The 21,619-nt window shown below is 42.7% G+C and overlaps 2 protein-coding genes and 1 pseudogene across 3 annotated transcripts in view; all 3 read right to left on the bottom strand.

The window, feature by feature from the left end:
• The window catches only part of LOC122677686 (UDP-glucuronosyltransferase 1A1-like), a 141,355-nt gene that overhangs the window by 73,798 nt on the left and 45,938 nt on the right, over window positions 1–21,619 (bottom strand). The gene's annotated exons all lie outside the window — the stretch shown is intronic.
• On the bottom strand, window positions 2,591–11,991 carry LOC122677687 (UDP-glucuronosyltransferase 1A3-like). Its single transcript, XM_043877891.1, has 2 exons — window positions 11,078–11,991; window positions 2,591–2,620 (listed from the first exon to the last, which is right to left on the bottom strand). The coding sequence occupies exons 1-2, from the start codon at window positions 11,939–11,941 to the stop codon at window positions 2,612–2,614; spliced, it is 873 nt and encodes a 290-aa protein (XP_043733826.1). The 5' UTR covers window positions 11,942–11,991; the 3' UTR covers window positions 2,591–2,611.
• LOC122678300 lies at window positions 12,377–18,227 on the bottom strand (annotated as a pseudogene).

Below are 21,619 nucleotides of genomic sequence, written 5' to 3'. Positions count from 1 at the left end.
AAGAAAGAAAGAAAGACAGGGGGACCCAAGCTCTGATGGAGCAAGGGTGCTTTATTAGCAGAAATGCAGGCTTATATATCTTTAGTAAGATGATTACTCAGCTATTACACAGGATGAAATTTTATCAATAGCCACAATATGGATAGTCTAATACATACAAGGTCGCTGATGCTGAAAACAGTTACTGAGGGGGATTCATACATGTCTCATCCTATGACCTTAGTCCCGGGAACAGCGTGCTGTTTCACTCGTTCCTGGAATAAGAACTGATAAAGAACAGAGAATCCTTGAGAAATGGCAACATATTGAATTCCTTAAAGTCAAATATCCCCTGACACAAATAAACTTATTTTTCAAGAGAAGCAGACTCACAGACATAGGAAAGAAATTTTGGGTTACCAAAAGGGAAAGAGAGAGGAGAGTTAAATTAGGAGCTTGGGATTGACAGCTACACATCACTATATGTAAAAGAGATAAATAGCAAGTTCCTACTGTATAGCAAAGGGAACTACATTCAATACCTTGTAATAATCTGTAATGAAAAAGAATATATATCTGAATAACTTTGCTGTATGACAGAAATTAACACAACATTGTAAATTAACTATACTTCAGTTTATTCAAAAAGAGTCAAACTGAAGGAATCACACGTCCTGCTTTAAAACTATACTACAAAACTACAGTGATCAAAGCAGTAAGGTACTGATGCAGAAACAGACACGTAGATCAATGGAAGAGAATATAGAGCAGAAATAACTTCAAACCTATATTGCAACTAATCTACAACAAAGGAGGTAATAATATACAATGGAGGAAAGATAGCCTCTTCAGTAAGTGGTACTGGGAAAACTGGACAGCTACATGCAAAAGAATCAAACTGGATTGCTCTCTCACACCATGAACAAAAATAAATTCAAAATAGATTAAAGATTTAAATGTAAGACCTAAAGCCATAAAACTTCTGGTAGAAAACATAGGCAGTAACCTCTTTAACTTTGGTATTAGTATTAAATGTTTTTTGGATATGATTCCTCAGACAAGAGAGACAAAAGTAAAATAAATGAATGGGACTTTATCAAACTAAAATCTTTTGAACAGCAAAGAAAATTACAAACAAAAGGGAAAGGTCACCTTCTGAATGGAAGAAGACATTTGCAAATAACATACCTGAATAGGTTAATTTCTACAATACACAAAGAACTCATACAAGTCAATACCAACCAAAAAAGCAAATAACATGTTTAAAAATGGACTGAGACTTAAAGAGACATTTTTCCAGAGAAGACATACAGATGGGCACGTGCAAAGATGCTCAACATCACTAATCATCAGAGAAATGCAAATCAAACAGCAGTGAACTATCACCTCACACCTGTCAGAACGGCTGTTATCAAAAAGACAATGAATAACAAAGGTTGGCAAGGATGCAGAGAAAAGGGAGCTCTAGGGCACTATCGGCAGTGTAAATTGTTGCAGTCACTATGGAAAACAGCATGGAGTTTCTCAAAAAGTGAAAAATAAAACTGTCATATCATCCAGCAACTCCACTCCTGGGTATTTATCAAAAAAAATACCCAAAAAACATTCATTAGAAAAGATATATGCACCCCTATGTTCATTGCAGCCTTGTTTACTACAGCCGAGAATATTGGCTAGTGAATATTACTCAGCCATAAGAAAGAAAGAAATCTTGTCATTTGTGACAATATGAATGGACCCAGACGGTATCATGCTTAGTGAAGTAAGTCAGGGAAAGACAAATACTGCATGATTTCACTTATACATGAAAAACAAAAGGCAAAGGAAATGAACAACCAAAACAAAACAGAAACAGACTCATAGAGAACAAACAGGTAATTGACAAAGAGGAGGAGCGTGAGGGAAGGAGAGAGAAGGCTGCCGGGGGTTAAAGTACAAACTTTTGACTGCAAAATAAATGTCACAGGTATGAAAGGAGTGTGAGAAATACAGTTAAGAGTTATGTAATACATTTCCATGATGAATATCATAGCTAGATTTATTGTGGTGATTATTTTGAAGTGTATCAAAGTACTGAATCACTAAGTTGCATAATAGGAGCCAACATAGTGCTGCAGACCAACCATACTACAGAAACAAGCAAGCAAAGTCATAGAAAGAGAAATAAGATTTGTGGCTACCAGAGGCAGGAGACGCGGGGAGGGAGACTGGATGAAGGCAGTCTAAGGGTAAAAACGTGGAGTTATAAGAGAAATAAACACTAGGGATGTAATTAACAACATTAACTCCTTTAATTTTGTGTCTACATGGGATGATTTGTGATCACTAAATTTGTTTTAGTAAACATCTCATGATCTAGGTACGTCAAATCACTCTGCTGTCCACCGTAAGCTTCTACAGGAAAGTGACAAGCGAAAGTGTGAGTCGTTCAGTCATGTCTGACTCTTTGTAACTCCATGGACTGTAGCCCGCCAGGCTTCTTTGTGCATGGAATTCACCAGGCAAGAATACTGGAGTGGGTAGCCATTTCCTTCTCCAAGGGATATTCCCGACCCACAGATAGAACTCTGGTCTCCAGCATTGCGGGCAGTCTTTACCATCTGAAACTCCAGGGAAACCTGTCAACTATATCTCAATCAAGCTGAAAGAAACAAAGACAAACAAGTACCTGAAAATTTTTTATATTGAATACATGTTTAAAAGATAGTATTTTTATATATTTCATTCAGTAAAAAATATATTATCAAAATTAATTTAAACCCTCTTTTTTATTTTTTAAATATATCTACTAAAAAGCTTATTTTTAATATATCTACTGAAAAGCACAATTGCACTCATTTTGAATGCTAGTAAAGTAATGCTCAAAATTCTCCAAGCCAGGCTTCAATAATACGTGAACCATGAACTTCCAGATGTTCAAGCTGGTTTTAGAAAAGGCAGAGGAACAAGAGATCAGATTGCCAACATATGCTGGATCATCAAAAAACCAAGAGAGTTCCAGTAAAACATCTATTTCTACTTTAATGACTATGCCAAAGCCTTTGACTATGTGGATCACAATAAACTGTTGAAAATTCTGAAAGAGATGGGAATACCAGACCACCTGATCTGCCTCTTGAGAAACCTGTATGCAAGTCAGGAAGAAGCAGTTAGAACTGGATATGGAACAACAGACTGGTTCCAAATAGGACAAGGAGTATGTCAAGGCTGTATATTGTCACCCTGCTTATTTAACTTATATGCAGCATACATCATGAGAAACGCTGGGCTAGAGGAAGCACAAGCTGGAATCAAGATTACTGGGAGAAACATCAATAACCCCAGATATGCAGATGACACCACCCTTATGGCAGAAAGTGAAGAACTAAAGAGCCTGTTGAGGAAAGTGAAAGAGGAGAGTGAAAAAGTTGGCTTAAAGCTCAACATTCAGAAAACTAAGATCATGGCATCCAGTCCCATCACTTCATGGCAAATAGATGGGGAAACAGTGGAAACAGTGGCGGACTATTTTTCTGGGCTCCAAAATAACTGCACATGGTGATTGCATCCATGAAATTAAAAGATGCTGACTCCTTGGAAGGAAAGTTATGACCAACCTAGACAGCATATTAAAAAGCAGAGACATTACTTTACCAACAAAGGTCCGTCTAGTCAAGGCTATGGTTTTTCCAGTAGTCATGTATGGACGTGAGAGTTGGACTGTGGAAAAGGCTGAGTGCCGAAGAATTGATGCTTTTGAACTGTGGTGTTGGAGAAGACTCTTGAGAGTCCCTTGGACTGCAGGGAGATCCAACCAGTCCATCCTAAAGGAGATCAGTCCTGGGTGTTCATTGGAAGGACTGATGTTGAAGCTGGAACTCCAATACTTTGGCCACCTGATGTGAAGAGCTGACTCATTTGAAAAGACCCTGGTGCTGGGAAAGATTGAGGGCAGGAGGAGAAGGGGACGACAAAGGATGAGATGGTTGGATGGCATCACCGACTCAATGGACATGGGTTTGGGTGGACTCCAGGAGTTGGTGATGGACAGGGAGACCTGGCGTGCTGGGGTTCATGGGGTTGCAAAGAGTCGGACACGACTGAGCGACTGAACTGAACTGAAAAATCTTTCAGTTACGTATGTGACTTGCATTAGATTTCTATTGGACCATTCTGTACTAGACTATAAAGAAGCCTATTAACATTTTTTAAAGCAGTGACTCCACAAGAAACATTCTCTGATTATAATTCAGAATAATTGCAAAAGATAATAGAAAGATGGCTGCAACAAATGTTAACTATATGGAAGTTAAGAAACAATCTCATTAAAAAAAAAGACTCACTGACTCAAAGAGGAAACCAAAAACATGCATTTAAGTTAAAGAAAATGAGAGCAGTTTATACCAAAATCTAAGGAATGGGGAGAATGTTTTATCTATGACCTTCAGTTCTTCATTATTAACAAAACATAAAGGAACTTAATGCTTACATAGGAAGTTATAAAAACAGCTATAAAGTAAAACAAAGGAAACAAGATGATATCATCAACAAAAACAACAAGCTGCAATTAATGTAATAGAAAACAAAAATAGTAAAAAGAATAAGCAAATCGAGAAGTTATTTCTTTGAGGGGACCCATAAAATATTTCAACCCATCATAAACCTTAAGAAGAAGAAGGAACAAAAATATTACAAATTTTATCTTTCCTATTGTGAAAAAAATCTCCATAAACATTTAAAGGAGTCACATCTAAGGATAAACCGTAAAAAACAAGTAAGACTGACAAAATCTCAAAGCAAAAAATAATTTAGTTGGAACAAAAATGGTAAGAGTGTGCTTACCATGTATAACATTTGACAATTTCAGGGTAAATGATCTTTCAATTGGCAGAAACATCTAAATTCTCCAGATGACACAACTTGTCCTGCTGGGCATATTTTAAGTAATGACAATAGACAATATTTGTGTGCTCACAGTGACAATATTAAGGTCAGAATGGTTAACTCTGGGCTTCCCTTGTGGTTCAGCTAGTAAAGAATCCGCCTGCAGTGCTGGAGACCTAGGTTCGATCCCTGAGTTGGGAAGATCCCCTGGAGAAGGGAACGGCTACCCACTCCAGTATTCTGGCCTGGAGAATTCCATGGACTGTATAGTCCATGGGGTCGCAAAGAGTCAGACATGACTGAGCGACTTTCACTTTTTTCATGGTTTACTCACCCAGTCAAGGTCATTCAGCTAGGAAAATGGGAGTGACGATTTGAACCAATGCTGTTAATTCTAGAAAATACACTCACATAGAAAAACTAAAAAGAACAGCACCTCCTTACATTTCACTTTTTACAAACCTCACAGATACATACATATTTCATAATTGGACAAATGCACTGCATGAAGAAGAAAATCAAGTAGAATAAAACTTTGTAGTGTGAGCAATAAAGAAAAATGAAGTTAGAGTTGTGCAGTAATAAATACATTTAATGAAAAGAGATGTATAAATCAGAATATGAAAACTATAAGAGGCCTTAAGTCAAGGAAGTTAATATAAATTCAGTACATGTGACAAAAGAGGGCAAAAAAGATGGTTGATTCAGTGGATAAGAAAACAAATCTTGCCAGCAAAAGTCCTATTTCACTTTAACTCACATATTCAGGATTAACATATGAAGACTCTGAAACCATTAGGAGTGCAATAGTTCCCACCATGGAAACTTGGGGTGTGGTGACCTGGGCTAAGGATGATTTGCAAATGTGGTCACCGCTCATAACAAATCCTTTCTCTTTGAGACTGAGTTCTCAGCATCACTGTCCAGACCTTCACTATGTTCCTAGGCTCAGTTTTAGCTCCTCTCCAGCCCCTACAACTAGCCTTTAATGACCTCTGTGTCCCACCTTGATGACCTTTCTGTATGGAATCCAACTCTGTACGCCCCTACATTTTACTCCAGACCCCAACTCCTGGCCAGAAGACATCTGCTCAGCACAGCTCCATCTCTGAAGAGGTGTTCTCAATTATTTCTCTCTGTAATCACAGAAAACCCAACTTCTCTCCCTGACATTGTCTCACTTACATTTAATTTATTCCACTTCTCTAAAACTTCTGATTTTTCGGTGTTTAGGTCTTCTGTGACCACACCTAAATCCCTTCCAAGGTAAAACTACTCTGAATTATCAGGGCAACAAACGCAATCTGCCAGATCTTCATTCCTCCTATTGAACACCTTCAAACAAAAACCCCTGATGGATGGATCCATGGCTCATGTTCTCTGCTCTACCTCAGCTGGAGAAAACTGAACAACCTTTACTACATTTTCTTTACAAAACGACAATCACGGTTGAATCACACATGGCTGGTCAATCCTGTTACAGACCCTCACCCCTACCTCTCATTCCTCTCAAAGGCCATCACAAACCTTTACTACATAACTGGTACACTATAACAAATTTACCTCACCAAAGACTGCTAGCAGGAGAATGAGAGGTGGAAATCTTTAGATAGATCAGTATATAATGAAGAACCTTGAATTAAAGTTTTTTTTAAAAAGTGTGTTCCACTTGGAACATTGAAAAAAACCAACATACACACCTGAGATAATGGTTTCCTGTTGGCACAGTTGATACCCCCAATGAACACCATGTTGGGCATAATTGGCCGGGGGTAGTCCATCACAAAGTCTCCTCTGAACAGCCACACGGATCCAGAGCCAAGAATCTCCCCCAGTGACACCTCTCTCTGAAGAAGCTCAGAGGCCATACGTGCATAAGGAGTGAAAGCAACCTGGCAAATGTACTTCAGGCTCAGAGGGTAGAGCATGTTCTTGACCCTTTGGAAGAATGTCATGTGGTCTGAATTCCTTGTTAATAACCTGGGAACATATGAGAAAGGGTTTGGGCATGCAGTGCCCTCAACATCTAAGCCGCACAGAACAGATCGCAAGAAAAACACAGTAGGAATGGACAGGTACTGAGCCAGCACTGCTCCACAAGGGTTAAAAGGATCTGTTAAAACCACATCAAAGGAACTGGCATTCAGGTGCCTGATCAGATCCTTGTTATACAACAGTGCCTCACAAGACCTTGCAAACAGCAAAGACATATTTTTCAAAGAAGCCATAGCTTCCCAAAACATGGTTAGAAAATGTAATCTTTGAAAAAACACATGAATATGGCTCCTCATGACGGAAACAAATTCATCCTGTGTGTAGGGAACGGCGTAGGTTTTCGTGGTGAAAAAGTCCTCTGCCTTGATGTGAACATTGACCTCCGGAGACAGGACCACTGCCTGGTGACCTCTGGCGTGGAGCTCCCTCACGGCCTCCCGCATGCTGAGCCAGTGGCTGCCCTCCATGGGGACCACCAGCACCTTCCCAGCCTCGGCCCATCGCCCGGCGCACAGACAGAGCAGGAGTCCAGCCAGCACCTGCCGCCGAAGCTGCAGTCCCAGGGCCATCTCCGCACAAACCAGAAGCAACTGACTCTCTGGCCGGGCAGTGATGCCTATATTTGTTTCCTTACCTTGTCATCAAGTCACTTGAGCACGATGGCATGTCATTGGAGGGCAATCTGCCATGCTTACATTAATCATTGCAGAATAAGTACATGCCTGTGTTTCATCACTTGTGCGTTCACCCAGGGAAGACCACTCCCATTTCCTGGGAAAAAATAAGACTCGAGGCTCTCTCTGGGGAACATTCTAGTTCACTCTCTTGTTCTTCATCCAACACCCAAAGCAAGACGGTGCCTGCCCATTCCCTTGGTCACCTCCCACATCTCTGCTAACCGTGTTCTCTGGGGCTGGACTGAACGCTGAGGAGTCACCTCTGCCCCAGTCCCCACCCAGAACCTCTGCTGCATGTGACCTTATCTGAGAACTCTTCAAACTCTTTCTCCCCATCATGGGTGAACTCAGAGCACATCCGGGGAAGCATATAACATCACGTGAACAGCTTTCTCTCAGCGGGGAGGCGATGGTGGCTCTCTGGTTGGTTCCTGTTCCACACTGCACACCTCTTGCACTGCTCAGGAGAGTCTGTCGGAAACATCTCGAAGGATCCTTGAGGACAGCAGCAGAAGGGCTGCCTGAGAATTCTTTCTCTGCCTCATGGAAGAGAAGTTCCTGTTATCTAAATCATCAATGGGCAAGGCAGCTCTCTGTAGTGACAGTGGGGTTCAGAGGGCGCTGGGCTCCAGGGCCTGCTTCACTTTGGGCAGGAGGAACATCCCCATGCCTCCATGTAGGCTCTCTGAATCCTCTTCAGAGGCTGACCCCACTAGGCTTCCACTGCTCTGTGAAGAGACTGAAGTGCACATTATTCTGGATCTTTATTACATCTTATAGTTTATGTTCAGGACTTCCCAAACGACACAGTAGTAAAAACCTCCTACAAATGCAGGAGACAGAGGAGACATGGATTCAATCTGTAAGCTGAGTGTCAGAAGATCCCTTGGGGTAGGAAATGGTAACCCATTTCAGTTTTCTTGCCTGGAATAGTCCATGGACAGAGGAGCCTAAACAAAGCTATACAAAAAAAAAGGTCTTAATCACCAGATAATCACAAAAGTGTGGTCACTCACCTATAGCCAAATATCTTGCATTGTGAAGTCAAGCAGGCCTTAGGAAGAATCACTATAAACAAAGCTATTGGAGGTGATGGAATTCCAGCTGAGCTATTGCAAATCCTAAAATCGATGCAGCTAAAGTGCCGCACTCAATACATCAGCAAATGTGGAAAACTCAGCAAGGGCCACAGGACTGGAAAAGGTCAGGTTACATTCCAATCTCAAAGAAAGACAATGCCAAAGAATGTTCAAACTACTGGACAATTGTGCTCATTTCACATGTTAGCAAGGTAATACTCAAAATCCTTCAAACAATATGTGAATCGAAAACTTCCAGATGAACAAGCTGGATTTAGAAAAGGCAGAGGAACCAGAGATCAAATTACCAACATCCACTGAATCGTAGAAAAAGCAAGGGAATTCCAGAAAAAAATTCTACTTCTGCTTCATGACTTCTTGAAAGCCTTTGATTGTGTGGATCACAACAAATTGTGGAAAATTCTTAAAGAGAGGGCAACAGCAGACCACATTACCTGCCTTCTGAGAAACCTATATGCAGGTCTAGAAGCAACACTTAGGACTGGACATGGAACAATAAACTAGTTCAAAATTGGGAAATGATTATCTCAAATCTGTATATTGTCATTCTCCTTACTTAATTTATATGCAGACTACATCAAGTGAAATGCCACACAGGATGAATCACAAGCTGGAATCCAGATTGCCAGGGGAAATATCAACAACCTCAAATATGCAGATGATACCACTCTCATGGCAGAAAACAAAGAAGAATGAAAGAATCTCTTGACAAGAGTGAAAGAGGAGAGGGAAAATACTGACTTGAAACTCAGCATTCAAAAATTAAGATCATGGTATCCAGTGCCATTACTTCATGGCAAATAGATGGGGAAAAGGTGGAAACACAGGCAGATTTTATTTTCTTGGGCTCCAAAATCACTGCAGATGGTGACTGTAGCCACAAAATTAAAAGATGCTTGCTCCTTGGAAGAAAAGCTATCACAAAACTAGACAATGTATTAAAAAGCAGAGACATCACTTTGCCAACAAAAGTAGATATAGCCAAAGCTATGGTTTTTCCAGCAGCCATGCATGGATGTGAATGCTGGATCACAAAGAAGGCTAAACACCAAAGAATTGATGTTTTCAAATTGTGGTGCTGGAGAAGACTCCAGAGAGTCCCCTGGACAGCAAGGAAATCAAACCAGTCAATCCTAAGAGAAATCAACCATGAAAATTCACTGGAAAGACTGATGCTAAAACTGAAGCTCCAATACTTTGGCCACCTGATGAGAAGAGCTGACTCATTGGAAAAGACCTTGATGCTGGGAAAGATTGAGGGCAGGAGGAGAAGGGGATGACAGAGGATGAGATGGTTGGATGGCAACACTAACTCAATGGAGATGAGTTTGAGGAAAATCTGGGAGATAGCGAAGAACAGGGAAGCTTGGTGTACGACAGTCCATGAGGCTGCAAACTGTTGGGCACAGCTTGGAACTGGACAACAAAAACAAAAATTCAGGGTTAATATAAGCAGACTCTGAAACTGTGAGGAAAGCAGTAGCTCCCACCATAGGAACGCAGGATGTGGTGATGGGCTGGGGTAGGCGTGGTGATGTGGTCAGTCCCTTCCTCTTTGACACTCAGTTCTCAGCATCACTTCCCCACCTTCACTGAGCTCTTAGGCTCAGTTTGACCTCCTCTCCAGCCTTCACCACTAGCATTTGAGGACCTCAGTGGCCCATGCTGAAGACCTATCTGACATGCCATTCAACTCTCTCCATCCCCCCATTTTACTCCAGACCCAAACTCCTGGTCAGAACACTTCTGTTCAGCACAGCTCCATCTCAAGAAACTCGGGCTCAATTATTCCTTTCTCTAATCAAAGAAAGCCCGACTTCCATATCCGGTTTGTCTCATTTCCACTTAATTTATTCAACCTCTCTGAAACTTCTGCTTCCCTTGGGGTTGAGGTGTCCAGTGACTACCCCTAATACCTTTCCAAGACAAAACCTTGATGAAGTATCAGGGCGATAAATGCGATTTCCCATTTCTTTCCTCATCCAATTGAACACCCTCAAAAAGAAAACCCATGATGGATGGATGCACAGCTCAAGTTCTTGGCTCCTACTAGATTGAGAAAACTGCACCACCATCACAACAGAGGCTGTACAAAAGGGCAATCACGGGGGAACCACCCAATTCGTTGTCAAACCTAACATGGACCTTCACCCCTGCCTCTCATTCATCTCAAAGTCCATCAGAAACCTACACTACACTCCTGGATGTATCTCACCAAAGACTGTTCAAAGGAGAATGAGGTAGAAATCTTTAGAAAGATCAGTAGATAAGTAAGCATGTAGAAGTAAGCTGATCTTTTTAAATATGTTCCACTTGGGAATTCCCTGTTGGTCTAGTGATTGGAACCGTCCATTTCACTGCAAGGGCCTGAGGTTACAGTGTGGTGGAAAAGTTTTTAAAATTTTTTTTAATTCAAGGAATGTGTTCCACTGGGAACACTGATAGAACAAAAGCAGTACAGACCTGAGATAACGGTTTCCTGTTGGCACAGTTGATACCCCCAATGAACACCATGTTGGGCATGATTGGCCGCGGATGGTCCATCACAAAGTCTCCTCTGAACAGCCACATGGATCCAGAGGCAAGAATCTCCACCAGTGACACCTCTCTCTGAAGAAGCTCGGAGGCCATGCGTTCATAAGGAGTGAAAGAAACCCAGCAAATGTACTTCAGACTCAGAGGGTAGAGCATGTTCTTAACCCTTTGGAAGAATGTCATGCGGTCTGGATTTGTTGTTAATAATCGAGGAACATAAGAGAAAGGGTTTGGGCATGCTGTGCCCTCAACATCTAAGTCACAGGGAACAGAACGCAAAAAAAACACAGCAGGAATGGACAAGTACTTAGCCAGCACTGCCCCGCAGGGGTGAACAGGGTCCGTTAAAACCACATCGAAGGAACTGGCATTCAGGTGCCTGATCAGATCCTTGTTATACAACAGCCCCTCACAAGACCTTTCAAAGAGCAAAGACGCCTTTTTCAAAGATGCCATAGTTTGCAAAAACATCGTTACCCAATGTACTTTTTCAAAAAGCAGATGTACATGAGTCTTCATGAGGGAATCAAATTTCTCCTGTGTGTAGGGAATACTGTAGGTTTTCATGATGAAAAAGTCTTCTGCCTTGATGTGCATATTCACCTCTGGAGCGACGACCACCGCTTGGTGACCTCTGGCATGGAGCTCCCGCACAGCCTCCCGCATGCTGAGCCAGTGGCTGCCCTCCATGGGGACCACCAGCACCTTCCCAGCCTCGGCCCATCGCCCGGCGCACAGACAGAGCAGGAGTCCAGCCAGCACATGCCGCCGAAGCTGCAGTCCCAGGGCCATCTCCGCACAAACCAGAAGCCACTGGGTCTCTGGTGGGGCTGTGCTGCCTATATTTGTTCCCTTATCTTATCATCAAGTCATTAAAGCAAAATAGCATGCCATTGGGAGGCAGCGTGCCCTGCTTACATTAATCATTACAGGATAAGTCCATGCCTGGGTTACATCACCTCTGATTTCAGCCCAGGAGAGGTTACCCCCCTATCTTGGAAAAACTCTTCTGACCTGCTGCTTCTGGGGAACATTCTAGTTCACTCTCTTGTTCTTCATCCAAGACCCAAGGCAAGACGGTGCCTGCCCATTCCCTTGGTCTCCTCCTACCTCTCTGCTAACCGTGTTCTCTGGGGCTGGACTGAACGCTGAGGAGTCACCTCTGCCCCAGTCCTCACCCAGAACCTCTGCTGCATGTGACCATATCTGAGAACTCTTCAAACTCTTTCACCCCATCATGGGTGAACACGGAGCACATCCGGGGAAGCATATAGGATCACGTGAACAGCTTTCTCTCAGTGGGGAGGCGATGGTGGATCTCTGATTTGTTCCTGTTCCACACTGCACACCTCTTGCACTGCTCAGGAGAGAGTCTGTAGGAGCAGCTGCCTGATATGGAAACATCTGGAAGGATCCTTGAGGACAACAGCAGAAGGGCTGCTTGAGAATTCTTTCTCTGCCTCATGGAAGAGAAGTTCCTGTTATCTAAATCATCAATGGGCAAGACAGCTCTTTGTAATGACAGTGGGGTTCAGAGGGTGCCGGGCTCCAGGGCCTGCTTCACTTTGGACAGGAGGGACTGTTCAAATGCATGTCCACCATGCAGGCTCTCTGAATCCCCTTCTGATGCTGACAGTACTAGTTTTCCACTGCTCTGTGAAGGGACTGAAGTGTGCATTATTCTGGATCTTTATTACATCTTATAGTTTATTTTCAGGATTTCCCAGATGGTGCAGTGGTTAGAATTCTCTTACAAATTCAGGATACACAAAAGACATGGATTCAATCTCTAGGTTGAGTGTCAGATGATCCCTTGGTGTAAGAAATGTTAACCCACTCCAGTTTTCTTGCCTGGAATAGTCCATGGACAGAGGAGCCTAAGAAAAACTATACAAAAAAGGTCTTAATCACCAGATAACCACGAAAGTGTGGTCACTCATCTATAGCCAAACATATTGCACTGATAAGTCAAGCAGGCCTTAGGAAGAATCACTATAAACAAAGCTATTGGAGGTGATGGATTTCCAGCTGAGCTATTGCAAATCTTAAAATTGATGCCGCTAAAGTGCTAAATACAGCAGCAAATTTAGAAGACTCAGCAAGGGCCACAGGACTGGAAAAGGTCAGTTTACACACCAACCTCAAAGAGACAAAATGCCAAAGAATCTTCAAACTACTGGACAGCTGTGTTCATTTCACGTGTCAGTAAGGTAATGTTCAATATCCTTCAAGCTAGGCTTGAACAGTATGTGAATCAAAAACCTCCAGATGTACAAACTGGATTTAGAAAAGGCAGAGAAACCAGAGATGAAATTACCAACATACATTGGATCATAGAAAATGCAAGGGAATTCCAGAAAAAAACCTACTTCTGTTTCATGACTATTTGAAAGCCTTTGATTGTGTGAGTCACAACAATGTGATTCAATGTATGAATCAAACTGCGGGAAATCCCTAAAGAGGTGGGGATTCAAAGCAATCTGTAGATTCAATGCAATCCCTACCAAGCTGCCAATGGTATTCTTCACAGAACTGGAACAAATAATTTCACAATTTGTATAGAAATACAAAAAACCTCGAATAGCCAAAGCAATCTTGAGAAAGAAGAATGGAACTGGAGGAATCAACCTGCCTGACTTCAGACTATACTACAAAGCCACAGTCATCAAGACAGTATGGTACTGGCACAAAGACAGAAATATAGATCAATGGAACACAATAGAAAGCCCAGAGATAAATCCACGAACCTATGGACACCTTAGCTTCGACAAAGGAGGCAAGGATATACAATGGAAAAAAGACAACCTCTTTAACAAGTGGTGCTGGGAAAACCGGTCAACCACTTGTAAAAGAATGAAACTAGAACACTTTCTAACACCATACACAAAAATCAACTCAAAATGGATTAAAGATCTAAATGTAAGACCAGAAACTATAAAACTCCTAGAGGAGAACATAGGCAAAACACTCTCCGACATAAATCACAGCAGGATCCTCTATGACCCACCTCCCAGAATATTGGAAATAAAAGCAAAAATAAGCAAATGAGACCTAATGAAACTTAAAAGCTTTTGCACAACAAAGGAAACTGTAAGTAAGGTGAAAAGACAGCCCTCAGATTGGGAGAAAATAATAGCAAATGAAGCAACAAAGGATTAATCTCAAAAATATACAAGCAACTCCTGCAGCTCAATTCCAGAAAAATAAATGACCCAATCAAAAAATGGGCCAAAGAACTAAACAGACATTTCTCCAAAGAAGACTTACAGATGGCTAACAAACACATGAAAAGATGCTCAACATCACTCATTATTAGAGAATTGCAAATCAAAACCACAGTGAGGTACCATTACACGCCAGTCAGGATGGCTGCTATCCAAAAGTCTACAAGCAATAAATGCTGGAGAGGATGTGGAGAAAAGGGAACCCTCTTACACTGTTTGTGGGAATGCAAACTAGTACAGCCACTATGGAGAACAGTGTGGAGATTTCTTTAAAAACTGGAAATAGAACTGCCATATGACCCAGCAATCCCACTTCTGGGCATACACACTGAGGAAACCAGATCTGAAAGAGACACGTGCACCCCAATGTTCATCGCAGCACTGTTTATAATAGCCAGGACATGGAAGCAACCTAGATGCCCATCAGCAGACAAATGGATAAGGAAGCTGTGGTACATATACACCATGGAATATTACTCAGCTGTTAAAAAGAATTCATTTGAATCAGTTCTAATGAGATGGATGAAACTGGAGCCCATTATACAGAGTGAAGTAAGCCAGAAAGATAAAGAACATTACAGCCTACTAACACATATATATGGAATTTAGAAAGATGGTAATGATAACCCTATATGCAAAACAGAAAAAGAGACACAGATGTACAGAACAGACTTTTGGACTCTGAGGGAGAAGGTGAGGGTGGGATGTTTCGAGAGAACAGCATGCATATTATCTATAGTGAAACAGATCACCAGCCCAGGTGGGATGCATGAGACAAGTGCTCGGGCCTGGTGAACTGGGAAGACCCAGAGGAATCGGGTGGAGAGGGAGGTGGGAGGGGGAATCGGGATGGGGAATACATGTAACTCCATGGCTGATTCATGTCAATGTATAACAAAACCCACTGCAATATTGTAAAGTAATTAGCCTCCAACTAATAAAAATAAATGAAAACAAAAAAGAGGTGGGGATACCAGACCATGTTACCAGCCTTCTGAGAAACCTGTGTCCAGGTCTAGAAGCAACACTTAGAACTGAACATGGAACAACAAACTAGTTCAAAACTGGGAAATGATTATGTCAAAGCTGTATATTGTCATCCTTCTTACTTAATTTCTCTGCAGAGTACATAAAGTGAAACCACACAAGATGAATCACAAGCTGGAACCAAGACTGCCAGGAGAAAAATCAACGACCTCAGATATGCAGATGATATCACTCTCGTGGCAGAAAACAAAGAAGAATGAAAGAGTCTCTTGATGAGAGAGAAAGAGGAGAGTGAAAAAGCTGGTTTAAAACTCAGCATTCAAAAATTAAGATCATGGTATCCATGTCATTAATTCATGGCAAATAGATGGGGGAAAGGGGGAAACACTGGCAGATTTTATATTCTTTGGCTCCAAAATCACTGCAGATGGGGTGACTATAGCCACAAAATTAAAAGATGCTTGCACCTTGGAAGAAAAGCTGTGACAAAGCTAGACAGCGTGTTAAAAAGCAGAGACATCACTTTGCCAACAAAAGTAGATATAACCACTCTGTGGTTTTTCCAGCAGCCATGCATGGATGTGAATGCTGGACCACAAAGAAGGCTAAACACCAAAGAATTGATGTTTTCAAATTGTGGTGCTGGAGAAGACTCCAGAGAGTTCCCTGGACAGCAAGGAAATGAAATCAGTCAATCCTAAGAGAAATCAACCGTGAATATTCACTGGAAAGACTGATGCTAAAACCGAAGCTCCAATACTTTGACCACCTGATGAGAAGAACTGACTCATTGGAATAGACCCTGATGCTGGGAATGATTGAGGACAGGAGGAGAAGAGGAGGACAGAGGATGAGATTGTTCAATGCCATCACTGACTCAATGGACATGAGACTGAGCAAACTCCAAGAGATAGTGAAGAACAGGGAAGCTTGGTGTGCTATAGTCCATGGGGCCACAAATATTGGGATATGGCTTGGTACCTGAACAATAATTCAGGGTTAATAAAAGCAGACTCTGAATCTGTAAGGAAAGCAGTAGCTCCCACCATAGAAAAGCAGGGTGTAGTGACTGGGCTGGGGTAGGCGTGGTGATGTGGTCAGTCCCTTCCTCTTTGACACTCAGTTCTCAGCATCACTTCACCACCTACACTGCTCTCAGGCTCAGTTTGACCTCCTCTCCAGCCTTCACCACTAGCATTTGAGGACCTCGGTGGCCCATGCTGAAGACCTATCTGACGTGCCATTCAACTCTCTCCATCCCCCCATTTTACTCCAGACCCAAACTCCTGGTCAGAACACTTCTGGTCAGCACAGCTCCATCTCAAGAAACTCGGGCTCAATTATTCTTTTCTCTGATCACAGAAAGCCCAACGTCCATCTCTAGTTAGTCTCATTTCCACTTAATTTATTCAAAGTCTCTGAAACTTCTGCTTCCTTTGGGGTTGAGGTGTCCAGTGACTACCCCTAATACCCTTCCAAGACAAAACCTCGATGAAGTATCAGGGTGATAAATGTGATTTGCCAGTTCTTTCCCCATCCATTTCAACACCCTCAAGCAGAAAACCCATGATGGATGGATCACAGCTCAAGTTCTTGGCTCCTACTTGATTGAGAAAACTGCACGACCATCACAACAGAGGCTGTACAAAAGGGCAATCATGGTTGAACCACCCCATTCCTTGTCCAACCTAATACGAACCTTCACCCCTGCCTCTCATTCTTCTCAAAACCATCAAAATCTACACTACACTCCTGGAGCATTTTAACAATGTGTCTCACCGAAGTGTGTGTGAAGAATGAGAGGTAGAAACCTTTAGAAAGATCAGTAGATAAGAAAGCACTTGGAAATAGGTTGTCTTTTAAAAATATGTCCACTTGGCAATTCCCTGTCGGTCTAGTGGTTGGAATCCACCTTTTCACAGCAAGGGCCTGGCATTGCAGTGGGTGAAAAAAAAGAATGTATTCCACTGGGAACACTGATTGAGCAAAAGCAGCAGTACAGACCTGAGATAACGGCTTCCTGTTGGCACAGTTGATACCCCCAATGAACACCATGTTGAGCATGATTGGCCATGGGTAGTCCATCACAAAGTCTCCTCTGAACAGCCACATGGATCCAGAGGCAAGAATCTCCACCAGTGACACCTCTCTCTGAAGAAGCTCGGAGGCCATACGTTCATAATGAGTGAAAGCAACCTGGCAAATGTACTTCAGGCTCAGAGGGTAGAGCATGTTCTTCACCCTTTGGAAGAATGTCATGCAGTCTGGATTTGTTGTTAATAACCGAGGAACATAAGAAAAAGGGTTTGGGCATGCAGTGCCCTCAGCATCTAAGTCACAGGGAACAGAATGCAAAAAAAACACAGCAGGAATGGACAGGTACTTAGCCAGCACTGCCCCGTGGGTGTGAACAGGGTCCGTTAAAACCACATCGAAGGAACTGGCATTCAGGTCTCTGATCAAGTCCTTGTTAAACAGCAGCCCCTCACAAGACCTTTCAAAGAACAAAGACGCCTTTTTCAAAGATGCCATAGTTTGCAAAAACATCATTACAAAATGTACTTTTTCAAAAAGCACTGGTACACAACTCTTCATGAGGGAATCAAATGTATGCTGTGTGTAGGGAATGGCGTAGCTTTTCATGATGATAAAGTCTTCTGCCTTGATATGCACATTGACCTCCAGAGAGACGACCACTACTTGGTGACCTCTGGTGTGAGCTCCCGCATGGTCTCCCGCATGCTGAGCCAGTGGCTTACCTCCGTGGGGACCACCAGCACCTTCCCAGCCTCAGTCCATCACCGGACGCACAGACAGAGCAGGAGTCTAGCCAGCACCTGCCATCGAAGCTGCAGTCCCAGGGTCATCTCCACACAAAGCAGAAGCTACTGAGTCTCTGGTCGGGCTGTGCTGCCTATATGTGTCCCCTTATCTTAATCTTATCATCAAGTCACTTAAGCAAAATGGCATGTCATTGGAAGGTAGAATGCCCACCTTACATTAATCGTTCCAGAATAAGTCCATACCTGTGTTTCATCACCTGTGATTTCGCCCAGGGAATGGTCACTCCCCCTTTTCTTGGAAAAAGTCTTCGGACCTTCTGCTTCCTCTGGGGAGCATTCTAGTTCACTCTCTTATTTTTCATCCAAGACCCAAGGCAAGTCTGTGCCTGCCCATTCCCTTGGTCTCCTCCTACCTCTCTGCTAACCGTGTTCTCTGAGGCTGGACTGAACGCTGAGGAGTCACCTCTGCCCCAGTCCCCACCCAGAACCTCTGCTGCATGTGACCTTATCTGAGAACTCTTCAAACTCTTTCACCCCATCATGGGTGAACACGGAGCACATCCGGGGAAGCATATAGCATCACGTGAACAGCTTTCTCTCAGCAGGGAGGGGATGGTGGCTCTCTGGTTTGTTCCTGTTCCACACTGCACACCTCTTGCACTGCTCAGGAGAGAGTCTGTCAGAGCAGCTGCCTGATATGGAAACATCTGGAAGGATCCTTGAGGACAACAGCAGAAGGGCTACTTGAGAATTCTTTCTCTGCCTCATGGAAGAGAAGTTCCTGTTATCTAAATCATCAGCGGGCAAGGCAGCTCTTTGTAATGACAGTGGGGTTCAGAGGACGCTGAGCTCCAGGGCCTGCTTCACTTTGGACAGGAGGGACCGAACCAATGCCACCATGCAGGCTCTCTGAATCATCTTCTGATGCGGACCCCACTAGGCTTCCACTGCTCTGTGTAGAGACTGAAGTGCACATTAATCTGGATCTTTATTACATCTTATAGTTTATGTTCAGGACTTCCCAGATGGTGCAGTGGTAAAGAATTCTCCTACAAATCAGGAGACATGAAAGACATTGATCCAATCCCTAGGTTGAGTGTCAGATGATCCCTTGGGGTAGGAAATGTTAACCCACTCCAGTTTTCTTGCCTGGAATAGTACATGGACAGAGGGGCCTAAACAAAACTATTTTAAAAAGGTCTCAATCACCAGATAACCATGAAAGTGTGGTCACTCATCTATAGCCAAACATCTTGCACTGTGAAGTCAAGCAGGCCTTAGGAAGAATCACTATAAACAAAGCTATTGGAGGTGATGGAATTCCAGCTGAGCTATTGCAAATCTTTAAATTGATGCCACTAAAGTGCTAAACTCAATACACCAGCAAATTTGGAATATTCAACAAGGGCCACAGGATTGGAAAAACTCAGTTTACATTCCAATCTCAAAGAAAGACAATGCCAAAGAATGTTCAAACTACTGGAAAATTATGCACATTTCCCCTGTTAGCAAGGTAATACTCAAAATCCTTCAAACAATATGTGAATTGATATCTTTCAGATGAACAAGCTGGATTTAGAAAATGCAAAGGAAACAGAGATCAAATCAACATCTCCTGGATCATAGAAAAAGCAAGGGAATTCCAGAAAAAAAAAAATCTACTTCTGCTTCATGACTACTTGAAAGCCTTTGATTGTGTGGATCACAACAAATTGTGGAAAATTCTTAAAGAGATGGGAATACCAGACCACATTACCTGCCTTCTGAGAAACCTGTATGCAGGTCTAGAAGCGACACCTAGGACTGGACATGGAACAACAAACTAGTTCAAAATTGGGAAATGATTATGTCAAAGCTGTATATTGTCATCCTCTTGTTTAATTTCTCTGCAGAGTACATCAAGTGAAATGCCACACAGGATGAATCACAAGCTGGAATCCAGATTGCCAGGAGTAATATCGACAACCTCAGATATGCAGGTGATACCACTCTCATGGCAGAAAACGAAGAAGAATTTAAGACTCTCTTGATGAGAGTGAAAGAGGAGAGTGAAGAAGCTGGCTTAAAACTCAGCATTCAAAAATTAAGATCATGGTATCCAATGTCATTAAGTGAAGTCGCTCAATCGTGTCCAACTCTTTGTGACCCCATGGACTGCAGTCCACCAGGCTCCTCCATCCATGGGATTCTCCAGGCAAGAATACTGGAGTGGGTTGCCATTTCCTTCTCCAATGTCATTACTTCCATGTCTTTACTTCATGGCAAATAGATGGGGAAAAGGGGGAAACACTGGTAGATTTTATTTTCTTGGGCTCCAAAATCACTGTGGATGGTTACTGTAGCCACAAAATTAAAAGACGCTTGCCCCTTGGAGGAAAAACTATCAGAAAACTAAACAGTGTATTAAAAAGCAGAGATATCACTTTGCCAACAAAAGCTGATATAGTCAAAGCTATGGTTTTTCCAGTAGTCATGTATGGATGTGAATGTTGGACCATAAAGAAGGCTGAGCACTGAAGAATTGATACTTTCAAATTGTGGTGCTGGAGAAGACTCCAGAGAGTTCCCTGGACAGCAAGGAAATCAAACCAGTCAATCCTAAGAGAAATCAACCATGAAAATTCACTGGAAAGACTGATGCTAAAACCGAAGCTCCAATACTTTGACCACCTGATGAGAAGAACTGACTCATTGGAATAGACCCTGATGCTGGGAAAGATTGAGGGCAGGAGAAGGGGAAGACAGAGAATGAGATGGTTGAATGGCATCACTGACTCCAGGGACATGAGATTGAGGAAACTCTAGGAGATAGTGAAGAACAGAGAAGCTTGGTGTGCGACAGTCCATGGGGCCATGAACAGTTGGACATGACTTGGCAACTGAACAACAACAATTCAGGGTTAATATAAGCAGACTCTGAAACTGTGAGGAAAGCAGTAGCTCCCACCATAGAAATGCAGGGTGTGGTGACTGGGCTGGGGTAGGCGTGGTGATGTGGTCAGTCCCTTCCTCTTTGACACTCAGTTCTCAGCATCACTTCGACACCTACACTGTGCTCTTAGGCTCAGTTTGACCTCCTCTCCAGCCCCCACCACTAGCGTTTGAGGACCTCGGTGGCCCATGGTGAAGACCTATCTGACATGCCATTCAACTCTCTCCATCCCCCCATTTTACTCCAGACCCAAACTCCTGGTCAGAACACTTCTGTTCAGCACAGCTGCATCTCAAGAAACTCGGGCTCAATTATTCCTTTCTCTGATCACAGAAAGCCCGACGTCCATCTCCATTTTTCTCTCACTTCCACTTAGTGTATTCAACCTTTCTGAAACTTCTGCTTCCTTCAGGGTTGAGGTCTCCAGTGACCACCCCTTATACCCTTCTAAGACAAAACCGCGACAAACTTTCAGGGCGATAAATGTAATGTGCCAGTTCTTTCCTCATCCAATTGAACGCCCACAAGCAAAAAACCCATGATG

The sequence above is a fragment of the Cervus elaphus genome, chromosome 20 (assembly GCF_910594005.1).
Source record: "Cervus elaphus chromosome 20, mCerEla1.1, whole genome shotgun sequence".
Taxonomy (NCBI): domain Eukaryota; kingdom Metazoa; phylum Chordata; class Mammalia; order Artiodactyla; family Cervidae; genus Cervus; species Cervus elaphus.
The sequence above is the reverse complement of the archived record's forward strand: the minus strand, read 5'-3'. Positions and strand labels throughout refer to the sequence as shown.